At 39.5% G+C, this 16,844-nt stretch overlaps 1 protein-coding gene across 7 annotated transcripts in view; it reads left to right on the top strand.

Moving 5' to 3' along the window:
• The window catches only part of LOC116463526 (SAFB-like transcription modulator), a 54,072-nt gene extending 37,854 nt beyond the window's left edge, over positions 1 to 16,218 (top strand). For 5 of the 7 annotated variants that reach the window (XM_032146656.2, XM_032146655.2, XM_032146659.2 and 2 more), the window contains 12 exons: positions 986 to 1,135; positions 1,374 to 1,477; positions 1,580 to 1,746; positions 2,202 to 2,287; positions 2,503 to 2,666; positions 5,104 to 5,284; positions 6,011 to 6,135; positions 7,006 to 7,176; positions 8,060 to 8,374; positions 8,481 to 8,625; positions 11,814 to 11,974; positions 15,536 to 16,218. In XM_032146656.2, coding sequence (XP_032002547.1) covers positions 986 to 1,135; positions 1,374 to 1,477; positions 1,580 to 1,746; positions 2,202 to 2,287; positions 2,503 to 2,666; positions 5,104 to 5,284; positions 6,011 to 6,135; positions 7,006 to 7,176; positions 8,060 to 8,374; positions 8,481 to 8,625; positions 11,814 to 11,974; positions 15,536 to 15,644 — 1,878 coding nt within the window. In that variant the 3' untranslated portion in view covers positions 15,645 to 16,218. Of the gene's footprint in view, positions 1 to 985; positions 1,136 to 1,373; positions 1,478 to 1,579; positions 1,747 to 2,201; positions 2,288 to 2,502; positions 2,667 to 5,103; positions 5,285 to 6,010; positions 6,136 to 7,005; positions 7,177 to 7,979; positions 8,375 to 8,480; positions 8,626 to 11,813; positions 11,975 to 12,849; positions 12,920 to 15,535 lie in introns of those variants that run through there. The other 2 variants (XM_032146657.2, XM_058434703.1) reach the window with 2 other exon arrangements.
• The last annotated feature ends 626 nt before the right edge of the window (positions 16,219 to 16,844 follow it).

Raw genomic sequence — 16,844 nt, 5'->3', positions numbered from 1 at the left:
ACACCATAAAACTCCTGATTTTCCTGTTTACTTCTTCCCAGCTTTATGTCTTTGCTCCTCTTTGTTCAGCACTGAATCTTTCCCTTTTCTTCTTACTCATCCATCCCTGCTTTGTCTCTCTTAACTATCCATCTTACACAATTGCAATTATTTGTCATGTTCATATACATTTTAAAAGCACATAGATTGAAAGTGTTGTCTTTCGAGCTTTAGGGTGTTTTTCGGGGGGTGCATTTTTAAGTCTGCTTTTTGATATGTGATTGGTTCTTTACTCATTATAGAAAAGTGTTAAAACTCATCAATAAAATACTAGAAACTTTCTCTAAAGACATTCAGGGTGGGCCTATGATAAGGATATTTTGGTTCAAATCCAATTTATTTGCTTTTATTAATTGTGCCATTGCTTCATTGATGAGATTGTGTTTTGGCTACTTTGGCTACATATTTGAGGGGAGGAAATAAATATAAAAAGAAGATTAAATTGCTTTTTGGCACTTTAAATTGTTCCCCTGAATATTTACTAAGATGGATAATGTAGATGGTGATCACAAGAATATGAAATAGGCTGGGCGCAGTGGCTCATGCCTATAATCCCAGCACTGTGGGAGGCCAAGGTAGGCCGATCACCTGAGGTCAGGCGTTTGAGACCAGCCTGGCCAACATGGCAAAACCCTGTCTGTACTGAAAATACAAAAATTAGCAGGGCATGGTAGTGTATGCCTGTATCCCAGCTACTTGAGAGGCTGAGGGAGGGGAATTGCTTGAACCCAGAAGGCAGAGGTTGCAGTGAGCCAAGATCACACCACTGCACTCCAGCCTGGGCGACAGAGTGTGACTCCATCTCAAAAAAAAAAAAAAAAAATATGAGACAGAATAAGATACACCCTGAATTAATATATAGTTTCGGTTGTGAAGTTTCATGTATTTAGAAGTCTATGTACTTGGAACGTTGTAAAACTCTCTAAAGTACAGTCTCATTTTATAGGTTCTGAGTGCAAAAGTAGTTACAAATGCTCGAAGTCCTGGGGCAAAATGCTATGGCATTGTAACTATGTCTTCAAGCACAGAGGTGTCCAGGTGTATTGCACATCTTCATCGCACTGAGCTGCACGGACAGCTGATTTCTGTTGAAAAAGTAAGCTTCCCTAACTGTTTATCAAAGCAAGTCTAATTTGATGGCTAGTTCTCAACTCATAGCTGTTAACAGTAGCAGGGAGTAGAATTTGCAATTATTTTTAATTTTTATGTATTTGTAGTTTTTACTCTCCTTATATTTTTCTATCTTTTCCAAATTTTCTGCCATTAGCACACTTTTTATAATCACAAAAATGTAACCATATGTACAAATTGTTTTTCTGGTTCGAACCTTTCAGGTAAAAGGTGATCCCTCTAAGAAAGAAATGAAGAAAGAAAATGATGAAAAGAGTAGTTCAAGAAGTGCTGGAGATAAAAAAAATACGAGTGATAGAAGTAGCAAGTAAGGATTTATTTTTATTTATTTATTTTGATAAGCAGATAGACTTTTTTGGTACATTATGAAGTACTCATTCTGTTTTTTTGTCTGGGGCGGTATGGTCAGGACACAAGCCTCTGTCAAAAAAGAAGAGAAAAGATCGTCTGAGAAATCTGAAAAAAAAGAAAGCAAGGATACTAAGAAAATAGAAGGTAAAGATGAGAAGAATGATAATGGAGCAAGTGGCCAAACATCAGAATCGATGAAAAAAAGTGAAGAAAAGAAGCGAATAAGTATGCTATACATCTTTTCAGTCCCTTTCTAATGCATTCTATTACTTAATTTTTACAGTGGAAGGGAAAACCTGAAATTCTAATCCAGAGATGTAAGCTTTGTTGTTCGATGTCATTGCGGTTGGAAAGGAGGTCTAGTAGGAGTAATTGTCTTCTTTTCTACTCTGGGGAAACAAATAAATGTGTTCTTCCAGCTAAGCTTCTTTGCTATTCTGGGCTGACTTAAAATGGTCCTTGATTAGTACTGTTGAATTAGGATCTTTTGGTATCACTGAAAGTATGTTAGCAGACTGAACTGTTTAAAAAACTCTTTGCATTGAAGTTCTTGTAGAATAAGTAGGTTTTTTATTTCATGTATTGGTGTGTGACTATCAGAATTTAGCATTTTTACATACATATTTTCTTTTTCAGTGAAAAATTTTAGACATTTGTTTTTTATCATTTTTTTCCCTTAGGTTCCAAGAGTCCAGGACATATGGTAATATTAGACCAAACTAAAGGAGATCATTGTAGACCATCAAGAAGAGGAAGATATGAGAAAGTAAGTCTCTGATCAGGATGGTTGTATACTACTTCAGCTGTGTACAAAAGAAGATAATTCTGTTTTTCCATAACCATCTTTGCGTACTTGCATGCTCGCAAACCCAAGAAAAAGGAAATGTTACTAGTCATTTGAACTTTTTAAATGACCTGCTAAACTTGAAAAATAAAGCCCCAAAATATTTTAATTTCTAGTGTTCTAATTTTTTTCTATAGATTCATGGAAGAAGTAAGGAAAAGGAGAGAGCTAGTCTAGATAAAAAAAGAGATAAAGACTACAGAAGGAAAGAGATCTTGCCTTTTGAAAAGATGAAGGAACAAAGGTTGAGAGAACATTTAGTTCGTTTTGAAAGGCTGCGACGAGCAATGGAACTTCGAAGGTAGGAAAAGAGTCTGTTTTATACCTGTCTTTAAATGTAGGTAAATATTTAACACTAGTTGTAAGCCAGATTTCTGGAAATTGTATTCCCACAGAAAACTGTTTGCCACCTTAAAGAAGTTACGGTAGCATCTAATGATTTCTTAAGTTTGCATAGCACTTTACAATTTACAAAGTGCTTTTCCATCTGTTATCTCCAACTCAACAGTTCTGTAAGGCTAGTTATGCCCATTATACAACTGAGAAAAATGGAGGCCCAGAGAGGCTAAATGACTCTTCCAATGTCCACATGGCTAACAAGTGGCAGAGTCGGGACTCAGACCCAAGTCTTCTGACTCCAAGTCCAATGCTCTTTCCTCAACACCAAAGCTGCTGCCATAAAAAACATGACTTTAAAGGAAAAATTTGAGATAAGATAGTTTCAAAGTAGCTATAGTGTTCAAATACTGTAATCTGAAATTTTAACAAATTCAGCAAAAATTTATTGTTTGCATTAGTGCCTAAGAGAAGGAAGATTTGCCCTGTGAGCCTGATGGTATTCAGATATCCCAAAGCAAGCATTCTCTTTAAAACAAACGGAAAATATAAACAAAGCAAGATGTTTCCATTTTTAGTGGCCATATCTCAACAGTTTACCATGAGTGTCAGTTTACTTTTGTATATCAATTTTTGGATGCCACTTAAAATAGTCTTGTGGGTGTGTTTTATAGTATATTATTTCAAATGTTAAGCTATCTTGTTCAGGGGTTACTTATCATGGGATTTCATCTATTCATTCACGAGAGTGTTAGGAACTACCAGAGATACTTTTAGCAACTTAGATTATTCTGTACAATAATTGACACACAACTTTACTAAAAGGAAGTAATCCTTGTAGCACACAGAACCCATTTTCTCTTTTTTAAGATGAAGTCCAAATGTGCCTAGCTTCCTGTGTATTTAGTTGACAACAGATTGAGAGGAAAGTGGGATTGAGGAGCAACTAGACCAGTGATTCTCAAACCCTATGTGACCAAAGTCTCTTTTATATTAAGAAAAGTTGCAATGCCTTTACTCTTCTGAAATGAAATTGATGCATAACATACTTAACCTATACTAACAATTTCCAAAAAAAAAAAAAAAAAAAGTAATGGCTTAACTATAATATAAAGGAGAAATAAAAGTAATTTATAATAAAAATATGTATTCCAGATATGAATGTTTAGGCATGACTTAATGAAGTAGTCAGATGTTTGCATCCCTATTTAGACTCACTGAGAATGGGACAGCTTCAAATACAGACTGACATTGTATGTCAGTTAATATGTTGTATTGTTTAGTAAATACCAGAAGTAGTGTTGACATTATGACATGATTTCTGAAATGGTGAGCAACTCTTGGTAAAAGTCTCAAGAAAGTATAATTTTCCTTCTATTTATCTGGAGTTGCATTATTGGAAATTCTAGAATATACAAATCATATCAAAGCAAACAAACAGTATTTATTAAAAATGGGGTTGAGTTCTAGACTCACATGTTATTTTGCTTGGTTGTTTTTAATAGTGTGAATGTCCATTGTGGCATCTGAAAGGTATGAGAGGTGTTGGATGGTTCTTGCTGTGTACGACTATCCTCACTATTCCATGCATCAATAAGATACTTAGATTCCTTCATTCTCATACACTAAACACTACTATCTGCCCCATGGTCATTGTGATAATTAAAAATATCCCATTGATTTCTGTAGAAATAGTACTGACCCATTGAGAACCACTGGGTTACTAGAGAAAGACATGCTGATGATAGACAGAAAAGGACGCTGACTACCTTACAGTAAGGAAATAATATTAAAAGTCTAATAGAATAACAATTCAGTTCAGTGAACAATTGAACTACCTCTGACTCAGAAAAGCATGTTACCTGGAGCCATCTATTACAGGATAGTAAACATTCCAAAATAGCCCTTAAGGACACCATTCTGTTATATGTAGTATTTGCTATTATTGATGTTCATTGTTATGATCCCAAATCATCAAAGTATGTACTTGTTTAAGGAGATACAATAGAATATATAATAGGGATTAGAGCTTTTTCCATCAAAAACAAGTGTTGGAAGTTGTAGTTTTGTAAATTTATATATGCAGATTACATCCTTCTAAAATGTCAATTAATTAATGGACTATTATAGTGATTTTTATTTAAACAGGAATCATCTAAGAGGCAACTACTCTATATTATAAAATTTAGCTGCTCAGTTGACAGTCTTATTTATAAATAAGTGAAAATATTGGGATCTGTTTAAAGTTTTACTTTGAATTCTCTTTCCAGTTACATTAAAACTACTTAGATTGAGTTGAAATTTAAAATTGCCAACCTCAAGGGAAAATTCAAATTCAAAGCTATTCTCTTTCACACAGTGCTAGCATAATTTAAGTATTTCTAAATACTGATTTTTGGTAGACGAAGAGAGATTGCAGAGAGAGAGCGTCGAGAGCGAGAACGCATTAGAATAATTCGTGAACGGGAAGAACGGGAACGCTTACAGAGAGAGAGAGAGCGCCTAGAAATTGAAAGGCAAAAACTAGAGAGAGAGAGAATGGAACGCGAACGCTTGGAAAGGGAACGCATTCGTATTGAACAGGTGCAGTCAGAAAATCTTTTCATCTTAAATAACTCACCTTTTTCAGACTCTGTGATTTTAGCCCTAAAACTTGCTTTACTTGTTGTAAAGCGTCTATAGAATGAGTTTTGCTAATGAGCTTTTAAGTGTCCCTGAAAGATAACAGTGAATTAGGTACTAGTTAAAAATACAATTAGTAGTGACTTTGTTCTAGATAACTGGTAATAATTCTAGCTCTGCAATATCATGGCAGCCTAATAGTCTGAGCATAGGACTATGAGTCCAGAGTAGTTGTAATCCAGGCTCTGTCACTATCCCAGTCTTAGAAAATAATAACTGTTTCCTTACATATTATAGTGGGAATGATTTCCCAAGGCTGGAAGGAAATAATGCCTCTCTTTGCAGAATTGCACCTCAGGGTTTTAAGGCACTTAGTCAACATGCATATTAAGAATGTTATTTCTAATTCCCTTTAGGTGCTTTTGTTTTAGTCGAATGATTAAACTAAACTTGACCTTCCCAAATACTTGCCAACTTTTACCACCCAGTCCTTGTTATTTTTAATGTTGCAGAACAATAGCTACGGCCTAGATTATTGAAATCAAATTTAGGTGTCATAGGTTTGTGTTTTGCCTGGTCTTTGCTTATGATGGTTTCTTAGCGACAGGATTAAAACAAGGTTGCATGTATACTTATCTTATGTTTACATTTTGCCTTGGTTGGTTCTTCCTTCTGTGTTGTCTGAAGGAACGTCGTAAGGAAGCTGAACGGATTGCTCGAGAAAGAGAGGAACTCAGAAGGCAACAACAGCAGCTTCGTTATGAACAAGAAAAAAGGAATTCCTTGAAACGCCCACGTGATGTAGATCATAGGTAGTTACTGGTTTTATTCCTTAACAGTTAACCTTGCTGTTTTATTCCCTTTAGGCTAAGACTAGAGAGTTAGAAAGTACAGGCTCCCATCACTGGAATAAAAGTCATGATCAACAGGGATGGGAAGGATTACAGTACTGGGGTAGACCCAGTGCACTGGCAAGTGGGAACAGTTTGCGTTTCTTTCCCTGTCTACCTTTCTGATGCCAGATGTTTTTCATTATGACTGGAAATACATTGTCGTAGTAGGCTTCAATAATTAAACAGATTTTGAACATTCTTAAAAAGGTAGTGCAGATAGTATAGAAATGGAAGTCATAAACTTGAGATTGAAAGATAGATTCTATTGTGTGTTTGGATTCATACTTCACATAGATTTAAAAATATAAGTATGCCCATTTAATTTTGTTAACATAAATTCTATGAAACTGAGTTGATTATGTAGAGAAATAGGTGGAATGAATGAACTGTGCTTCTGACTTACCGCTCTAACGTTTCCAAAGTTAAGGATAACTGAAGAGGTTGTGAACTGCTGGTTAGAATTTTATTATAAAGTGGTTTCAAGTATTTTATTTGTCTTTTCCATTTAATGGTATCATTTCTCCTGAATGCTAAATGTCTTTTCCATTTAATGGAAAAGACAGGCAGTTTTTCAACTATTTTCTCTCCTGTTAAATTCCTCTCACACTAGTTGACTTTATGTAATTCAACAATTAAGTCTTTGCTAGTTTGTACTCCTGATGTGTTCTGTCTTGAGTTTATTAGCCCTGTTATGTCCACAGTTCTAACGTGGTATGTATGACTCCAAGTAAATGTCGTTTGATTACTGTAGAACTAATTTATGTAAATGAGCAAATATTTCTCTTCAAGGCGAGATGATCCTTACTGGAGCGAGAATAAAAAGTTGTCTCTAGATACAGATGCACGATTTGGCCATGGATCCGACTACTCTCGCCAACAGAACAGATTTAATGATTTTGATCACCGAGAGAGGGGCAGGTTTCCTGAGAGTTCAGCAGTACAGTCTTCATCTTTTGAAAGGTAGATATGTTGAAAATTGTTATATTTATTTTATGAGCCTTGCTAGTGATAACTCTGTTTCTCCTAAAATCTTAACTAGAACTACCAGGTCAGAACTGAATACTCAGAACAAATTACATGGTTTTTGTTTCTGTTAATGGGTCAGAACTGAATGCTCAGAACAAATTACATGGTTTTTGTTTCTGTTAATGGGAATGTGATTCAGTATTCCAAATTAATTAACTAGAACACCATTAAGTAGGTTGGCTTTATCTTCTTATCTTTATTTTATTTTATTTTTTTTTTGAGACAGGGTCTCATTCTGTCTCCCAGGCTAGAACGCAGTGGTGCAACCTCTGCCTCCTGGGTTCAAACGATTCTTGTGCCTTAGCCACCCAAGTAACTGAGATTATAGACAGGCACCACCACCACGCCCGGCTAATTTTTGTATTTTTAGTAGAGACGGGGTTTTGCCATGTTGGCCAAGCTGGTCTAGCACTTCTGACCTGAAGTGATCCACCCACCTCAGCCTTCCAAAGTGCTGAGATTACAGGCCTGAGCCACCACGCCCGGCCTCTTCTTATCTTTAAAACTGTGGAAGCACTGATTGCTTTGGATGTGCCTCAACTGTTAAGAACAGTAAAACATTCTTCAGCTTGGTAGTGACTTTTGAGTGTTCAGTATCATTTCTCTTGAATGCTAAAAAAACCAACCTTTAGGCTAGACACTTAGTTCAGTTTAAAAGAAAATGAGTTGTAATAATCAATAACTAGCTTTTTTCCATGGCTCTGCCTTAAGTTCATTTTTTGGTTTCATTATTGTAGGTTATGCAGACAAAGTTAAGAAGAATTAAGCACTCAAGTAAGCACTTCTTGGACCTATATTCTTTGTTTCTAATCAATAGGCGGGATCGCTTTGTTGGTCAAAGTGAGGGGAAAAAAGCACGACCTACTGCACGAAGGGAAGATCCAAGCTTTGAAAGATATACCAAAAATTTCAGTGACTCCAGAAGAAATGAGCCTCCACCACCAAGAAATGAACTTAGAGAATCAGACAGGCGAGAAGTACGAGGGGAGCGAGACGAAAGGAGAACAGTGATTATTCATGACAGGCCTGATATCACTCATCCTAGACATCCTCGAGAGGCAGGGCCCAATCCTTCCAGACCCACCAGCTGGAAAAGTGAAGGAAGCATGTCCACTGACAAACGGGAAACAAGGTAGCTGTGTACTTCGTAATGCTTTCCTAGTGGTCTCATGCATTGGGGTTAAAAAAAATTAAGATTACCGTTTTGATCATGTATGTTTTTATGTTTTGTTTAACAGAGTCGAAAGGCCAGAACGATCTGGGAGAGAAGTATCAGGGCACAGCGTGAGAGGTGCTCCCCCTGGGAATCGTAGCAGCGCTTCAGGGTATGGGAGCAGAGAGGGAGACAGAGGAGTCATCACAGACCGAGGAGGTGGATCACAGGTAAATGCTGCGGGAGGCTTGCCATGAGCCTGCACACAAACATTTAGAGGATTCATGAGCTACTCTGGATATACAGTAGCATTTTGATGTGGCTTAGCTAGATTGGAATGATTGAGAGGCATTAATTTTTTATTTTAATTTTTAAAATCTGAATTTTTCTCATACTTTACTGTCAGTAGTTGACCATCAGTAGTCCAAAGAGTTAAGGTACTAGCCTTGAAATACTTAACTCTATTTTGATTAAACTTCCCAGTGAAATTTAAGAATTGTTAATTTGGTAAATGAGCCTATCTAATGATAACTTTGGTTTTATTTCTTTTTAAGAAATTGAGGCTTTCAAACTGGATCTGAAATCTTTGGCCCCTACTTGTGTTTCCTTTTCAATAAAATATTCTTGGCCGGGCATGGTGGCTCATGCCAACACTTTGGGAGGTAATCCCAACACTGTGGAAGGCCGAGGTGGGCAGATCGCCTGAGCTCAGGAGTTTGAGACTAACCTGGGCAAGATGGCGAAACCCCATCTCTACTAAAAATACAAAAATTAGCCGGGCGTGGTGGTGGGCGCTGTAATCCCAGCTACACTGGAGGCTGAGGCAGGAGAATCACTTGAGTCCAAGAGTTGGAGGTTGCAGTAAGCCAAGATGGCGCCACGGCACTCCAGCCTGGGCTACAGAGCCAGACCCTGTCTGGGAAAAAAAAAAAAAATATATATATATATACACACACACACACACACACACACACACACACACACACACACACACATTCTTCTTTTTCTCCTGCTTCATTTAAATAGCTTAAAGTGTAAAATTGAAATGGAACTTTTGTCTATTTTTTGTCTTCTTATCCTATAGGTAGATGAGTGTAATGTTACATATTTTTAAATTTTTACTCTTGTGACACTTTATTGACTTGAATATTTTGTAAGTTAATGAGCTGGACAGAGGAAAGTGTCTTCATCTTTTAGAGACCGAAATGAACAAAAACCTTTTGCCTCATTTAAAAGTATTCTTCTACTGACGAAATACTGGCATGTGGGTTGATAGTAGCACGGTTAGGACATACTTTCATAAATTATATACCAAAAAGAATTGTGCAGTGTGTGTGTCTCCATTATATGCTAGTGTTTGTTTTGTATTTTAATACACATTTGTGTGTGTGTGTGTGTGTGTGTGTGTGTGTGTTTGAGATGGAGTCTTACTCTGTCAAACAGGCTGACATGCAGTGGCGTGATCTTGGCTCACTGCAACCTCCGCCTTCCAGGTTCAAGTGATTCTCCTTCCTCAGCCTCCCGAGTAGCTGGGACTACAGATGTGCGCCACCACGCCTGGCTAATTTTTGTATTTTTAGTAGAGGCGGGGTTTCACCATGTTGGTCAGGCTGGTTTCAAACTTCCGACCACCCACCTCTGTCTCCCAAAGTGCTGGAATTACAAGCATGAACCATGATGCCCACCCACTAAACAGAATTTTTAAGACTGAGTCTATAATCCAGATAAGTCTGCCTTGTTTATAGTAAAATTTAAGAAAGTATCAAAGACTAGCCCTCCGCATTCAGAGGTCCTTTTAGAAAATGTGTCCTGAGGAGGAGATCTTGTATCCTCCCTTGAAAATTTTCTTTTTCATAATGTTAGTCTGTAACTTGTTCTGCCAGTATTATATCTAAGCCTCTGTGGGTGCCTTCTGCTTTCTGTCCTGTAAGCTAAGTATCACAATGCTTGCTTTCTCTTTCCGTAGATCTCTAGTTCTACATTTCTGTTTCTTTGTGTTCACTACTCTGTTTTCCATAGTTATGGATGAAGCACCTTGTAAGTGCCATAGCACTAAGTAGTACAATGTAAAATAAGTTGACAACTCCTGTTTTCTGTGCTGTTTGCATGTTGTCCTGATAGGCTGATCATAGGCCCCGCCGTAACTTGTCTTAAGGTTTTGATCTCTGGCTGTGCCTTCTTACAGTCAATATAAGATCCAAGTATTTGAAATAATCAAGGGTCAAAAAGCCCTTGGGTGCTAGAAAATATAGAAATAGAAATTAATGGCTAGGCCTGGTGGCTCATGGCTGTAATCCTAGCACTTTTGGAGGCCAAGGCAGGAGGATTACTTGAGGCCAGGCGTTCGAGACAAGCTTGGACAATATAGTGAGACCCCATCTCCATAGGAAAATTAAAATTAAAGCTGGGCATGGTGGTGTGCACCCTGTAGTCCCAGCTAGGCAGGAGGCTGAAGCAGGAGGATTGCTTGAGCCCAGGAGTTCACAGTTGCAGTGAGTTATGGTAGCAACACTGTACTCCAACCTGGGCAATAGTGTGATCATGTCTCCAAAAAAAAAATATTTTTAATAAAAGGAATTGGCCGGGTATGGTGGTTCATACCTGTAATCCCAGCACTTTGGGAGGCCGAGGTGGGCGGATCATGAAGTCAAGAGATCAAGACCATCCTGGCCAACATGGTGAAACCCCGTCTCTACTAAAAATACAAAAATTAGCTGGGCATGCTGGTGCATACCTGTAGTCCCAGCTACTTGGGAGGCCAAGGCAGGAGAATTGCTTGAACCTGGGGGGCGGAGGTTGCAGTGAGCCGAGATCACGCCACTGCATTCCAGCCTGGCAACAGAGCGAGACTCCATCTCAAAAAAACAAAACAACAACAACAAAAGTATTGAATCATTTCCTCCATACCCTTCCCTGAGGCCTGAGTAGCTTCTCACTACAAAATAGATACAAACTCTTTTCATATGCTGTTGCACTACTCATCCTTTTATCTTCTCAGACATCTTATTAATTTGCTTCTGACATTAAAAGCACACCAATATAAGTTGGTATGAGACCAAGACAGAGGGTATTGTGACTTCTCCTTCTTTTTTTTTTTTTTTTTTTGAGATGAGGTTTCACTTTTGTTGCCCAAGCTGGAGTGCAATGGCGCAATCTCAGCTCACTGCAACCTCTGCCTCCGGGGTTCAAGTGATTCTCCTGCCCCAGCCTCCTGAGTAGCTGGGATTATAGGTGTGGGGCACCATGCCTGGCTAATTTTTTGTATTTTTAGTAGAAGCGGGGTTGCACCATGTTAGCCAGGCCGGTCTCGAACTCCTGACCTCAGTTGATCTGCCTGCCTCAGCCTCCCAAAGTGCTGAGCTTACAGATAAGAGCCACTGCGCCCGGCCAAGTGACTTTTCATATGCTATTCTTTTAGCATTATCCTGAGGAGCGACATGTGGTTGAACGCCATGGACGGGACACAAGCGGACCAAGGAAAGAGTGGCATGGTCCACCCTCTCAAGGGCCTAGCTATCATGATACGAGGCGAATGGGTGATGGCCGGGCAGGAGCAGGCATGATAACCCAACATTCAAGGTAAATAACTAACCAGTTTAGACTTTTTCTGCCAGCACACAACCAACACTTTATCCTTTCCATAAAAGTCATTATAGTTTCTGAGGGACTGAATTGCAACTAGTGAAAACCCTAGGTCTGCCCGAACATTTCCCTGTATCAACTCGTAGTCTCCAAAAGAGTGTTTGCAGAACAGCTGATATTAATGTGTTAGTTTGTATTCTTCCTTGTAAATGAATTCAGTGACTTTCTGGCAAGTTGATCTAGATATGGGTATGTATGTATGGCAGGATCCAGTAAACCATGAATCCTTTTGTTTTGTTTTGTTTTTTGAGAGGGAGTCTCACTCTGTTGCCCATGCTGGAGTGCAGTCGTGAGATCTTGGCTCACTGCAACCTCCGCCTCCTGGGTTCAAGCAGTTCTCTCATCTCAGCCTCCCAAGTAGCTGGGATTACAGGCATGTGCCACCATGCCCAGCTAATTTTTATATTTTTAGTAGAGACAGGGTTTCACCATGTTGCCCAGGCAGGTCTCGAACTCCTGACCTCAGGGGATCCGCCTGCCTCGGCCTCCCAAAGTGCTGAGATTACAGGTGGGAGCCACTGCACTCAGTCTAGATAATGAATCTTAACCTCACGTTGGAACCATCATCTTGTTCCCTCCCTAGCATTCCTCAAATTCTTAGGAAGAAAATACTGAAAGTGTGTTCCGTTTCCTCCCTTTTAAAATAACTCTTGGCAAAGCTTTTAGACATTTAACACAAAACCTGTTCATAAGTTAAGAGGCGAGCTTTACTTTCTCTTCACACTGAGGTTGGATGTGGCCCTTCAGCCAGCAGGTCTTCAGTCTTCCCATCTCTTTCACGTCCTCCTTTCTTTCCCATTCCTCTTTCTTAGGAGAGTTATTGGCTTGACTCAGTGACCCAGGTCACTACTATTCCATGGTCACTTCTACCATCAAACTTCAGTAAGTGTGCTACTTCTGCCTGCACAAGCTCAACATTCATTGTACCTGGTTTGTAAAGGTCACCGATGACTTTTCTCTTGATAAATATAGATTCTTTTATTTTCATGGTTGTCAGGCGCCTTGGTGGTTAAATACTGTTTCACACGGTCACTTATCCTTATTTTGAGGGAGTCTGTTTTCTAGGGCACCATCATTTTCTTTCTGCCCTTGTGACTGCTTTTGCAGGCTCCTTACCATGGCTAAGCTTTAGACACTGCTGTTTCCTTTCAGCTTCATGTTGCCACTGCCATGTAAGCACTTTGCTGTTTCCATGAATTCAAGGTCACAGTCAAACTCATTCTTCTCCTTTTTCAAACCTTTGTGTCGCTTTTGTTGCCTCCAGTTTCTTTTAATTTGATAGTGCCACCATCCATTTCATTCACCCTGACTGGAAATACGGGGCTTGTCCTTACCTTTCTTCATTCCTAGCATAAATTTCTAAGTGTGGTTCTTTTTTTTTTTTTTTTTTTTTTTTTTTGAGACAGAGTCTTGCTCTGTCCGGGCTAGAGTGTAGTGGTGTAGTCTCGGCTCGCTGCAACCTCTGCCTCCCAGGTTCAAGTGAATAGCTGGGAATACAGGTGTGCACCACCACGCCTGGCTAATTTTTGTATTTTTAGCAGATGGGGTTTCACCGTGTTGGCCAGGCTGGTCTCGAACTCCTGATCTTGTGATCTGTCCACCTCGGCCTTCTAAAGTGCTAGGATTACAGGCATGAACCACTGCGCCCGGCCGTATGGCTCTATTTTTTTAAAAAATGTTTCTCAGGCTGGGCACAGTGGCTCATGCCTGTAATTCCACTACTTTGGGAGGCCAAGGTAGGTGGATCACTTGAACTGAGGAGCCTGGGCAACATGGCAAAACCCTGTCTCTACAAAAAATGTTTATCATAGCTATCCCTTATTCCTCATTGTAGCTTCTATCTGATCTTCCCAAATTATTATTTTTGTGTTCCATTACCCTATTTGTAAATTGAACTGTTGAAACTCCCATTTTGTTATACCATTTATTGCTCTAAAACCACAACAAGCAGCTGCTCTAGGTCACAGGATTGAGCCCAGATTCCTCAGCCTGGCCCTTATAATCTAGTTTTATTCTGCCTGAACCATTTCACTGTAGATTTTTTTTTTTTTTCCCAAGACGAAGTCTCTGTCCCCTAAGCTGGAGTGCGGTGGCACTATCTCAGCTCACTGCAACCTCCGCCTCCTGAGTTCAAGTGATTCTCCTTCCTCGGCCTCCCAAGTAACTGGGACAACAGGTGTGTGCCACCACGTTCGGCTGATTTTTTTGTATTTTTAGTAGGGATGGAGGTTTCACTTTGTTGGCCAGGCTGGTCTCAAACTCCTGTTCCTCAGGTGATCCTCCAGCTTCAGCCTCCCAAAGTGCTGGTATTATAGGTGTGAACCACCACACCCGGCCTTCACTGTAGATTTTTATCTCCTAGTTTGTTAAAGTTTTTTCTTTTTTGAGATGGAGTCTCGCTCTGTCACCCAGGCTGGGGTGCAGTGGCATGATCTCAGCTCACTGCAACCTCTGCCTCCCGGGTTCAAGCAATTCTCCTTGATCCGCCCGCCTCAGCCTCCCAAAGTGCTGGGATTACAGGTGTGAGCCACTGCACCCGGCCTGTTAAAGGTTTTTTGTCGGGGGAGGGGGTTTGCTTTTTTATGTTACTAACATCTGCTCTGTTGCATTACACATAAAGATTCCAGAAATATTTCTTAAATGACTTCTATAATTTAGTTCACAAGCTTTAGCAAACAACAGAATCACCTGGAGGGCTTGTTAAAACACAGGTTGGCCAGGCATGGTGGCTCCTGCCTGTAATTTCAGTACTTTGGGAGGCCAAGGCTGGCAGATCATTTTAGCCCAGGAGTTCAAGACCAGCCTGGCTAACATGGCGCAACCCTGTCTCTACGAAAAATTAAAAAATTAGCTGAGCATGGCAGCACTTGCCTGTAGTCCCAGCTACTCTGGTGGCTGGCTGAAGTGGGAGAATCACCTGAGCCCAGGAAGTCAAGGCTGCTGCAGTGAGCCATGAATGTGCCACTGCACTCCAGCCTCCGTGAAGTGAGTGAGGCCCTGTCTAAAAATATATGTATTTAAAAGAATAAACAAAGAAAAGCACAGGTTGCTGGGAGTCCCACCCCCAGAGTTTCTTTCTCAGTGGTCTGAGATTAGGGTGAGAATTTGCATCTCTAACAGGCACCCAGCTGGTGCTATTGCTGCTGGTTTGGGGTCCACACTTAAGAGATCTGCTGCTGTAGTCCACGTGCAGATCCGCAACTGGCTTCTGAAGTAATGGGGCTTCAAAGTGAGATTGCCCAAGTTCAAATCTCTGCTCCACCATTTTATTAGCTCTGTGACCTTGGAAGAGTTTCTCAACCTCCAGATCTGTTTCTTCACCAGTAAAGTGGGGTTAACAATGGTTCAGACCTCACAGGACTGTTGAAAAGAGTAAATGATTTATTTTGGATAAAGTACCAAGAACAGTGCCTGGCAAATGGTAAGCGCTGTGTAAGTATTTGCAGTGATGATTTGTTCCTTGTTCTCTGACTTTTTTTTCTTTTAAACCTTTTTCAGTAACGCATCCCCAATTAATAGAATTGTACAAATCAGTGGCAATTCCATGCCAAGAGGAAGTGGCTCCGGATTTAAGCCATTTAAGGGTGGACCTCCGCGACGATTCTGAAAATGAGCTCTCTGCCAAGGTTTTAAGATAATTTATTGAAATCTCCTGTAAACTTTACTTGACTACTTATGAAGAGGACCTCTGACTTGCTTGAGAGTTCTGTCAGACTTTTCTTTTTAAAAATTTAACATGATTGCTTTTCTCAATTTTGGAGAAGATGTTTAAATAGTTCTGTTGTAACTTTTAATAGTTTTGTGTATCATTCAACTTTTTTTCTTGCAGCACCGAGACACATTTGAAAAGATGGAATTGAAGTCGTTTTGTTTAATGCTGTGTGAATATAAAGAGTAGTTTGCAGCTGTGTGGTAGTGGTTTAATTTGCAGCCTTAGCTCTGTGGTGTCTGGCTCTAGAGTTACTTCTTTTTACCAAGCATTTTCAGCCTCCATTTTGAAGGCTGTCTACGCTTAAGAAGTCTTAGCTGTCTAATTTTTAGAGAATAAGATTGTTCATTGCATTTCTGAGTATTATGTAACCTATTTTTGCAGAAGGTACTGTTACATTAAGTGCATCTGTGTATCCTGGTTTAAAAAAATGTAATCTTTTTTGAAATAAACCTTCATATTCTGTATAGTTGCTAAAGTGTTGAGAACCTTTTTAATTGTAAAATGAGAACCGATTTTCAGTTTAGTGTAGCAGCACACTTGTTCAGGTTTGCATGGTATGAAACCAAATAGATTCATGAAACCTTGGCCATGAAGTTTGTTTCACAAGGTTCTTAGACCGAGTTGTGCAGGTAAGTGCACTTTTAGGTAATCTGCACTGTTTGATGGATAAATTCCATCTCTGGGAATTGTGTGGGTATTAATGTTTCCATGTTCCCAACTATGTTGAGAAGTGGAAAAAAACCCAGGTTCTAGATGGGTGAATCAGTTGGGTTTTGTAAATACTTGTATGTGGGAAGACATTGTTGTCTTTTTGTGAAAATAAAAATCCACACCTGGAAGTGTATGTGTCTTTGTTTTCAGCGTTTTAGGTGTTAGTCGTCCAGTTCTTTCTGTAGTTCACCCCAAGGTGACTGACTAGATGTAGAGCTATAAAGGCAGTCTTTTGGTCTTTGTTCCTCAGAAATAAATCTAGCTTAGACTCTTCACCTCAGTAGCTGGGCAGCACACACTGTTCACATGTTACAGACTTAACCACTAATCCTATGGCTTTTTTTTAAAAAGGCATCTCTTTTAGGAAAGCCCTTCAAGGTAAAT

The sequence above is a fragment of the Hylobates moloch genome, unplaced genomic scaffold (assembly GCF_009828535.3).
Source record: "Hylobates moloch isolate HMO894 unplaced genomic scaffold, HMol_V3 SCAFFOLD_40, whole genome shotgun sequence".
Lineage (NCBI taxonomy): Eukaryota > Metazoa > Chordata > Mammalia > Primates > Hylobatidae > Hylobates > Hylobates moloch.
This window is presented reverse-complemented; position numbering and strand designations above follow the sequence as displayed.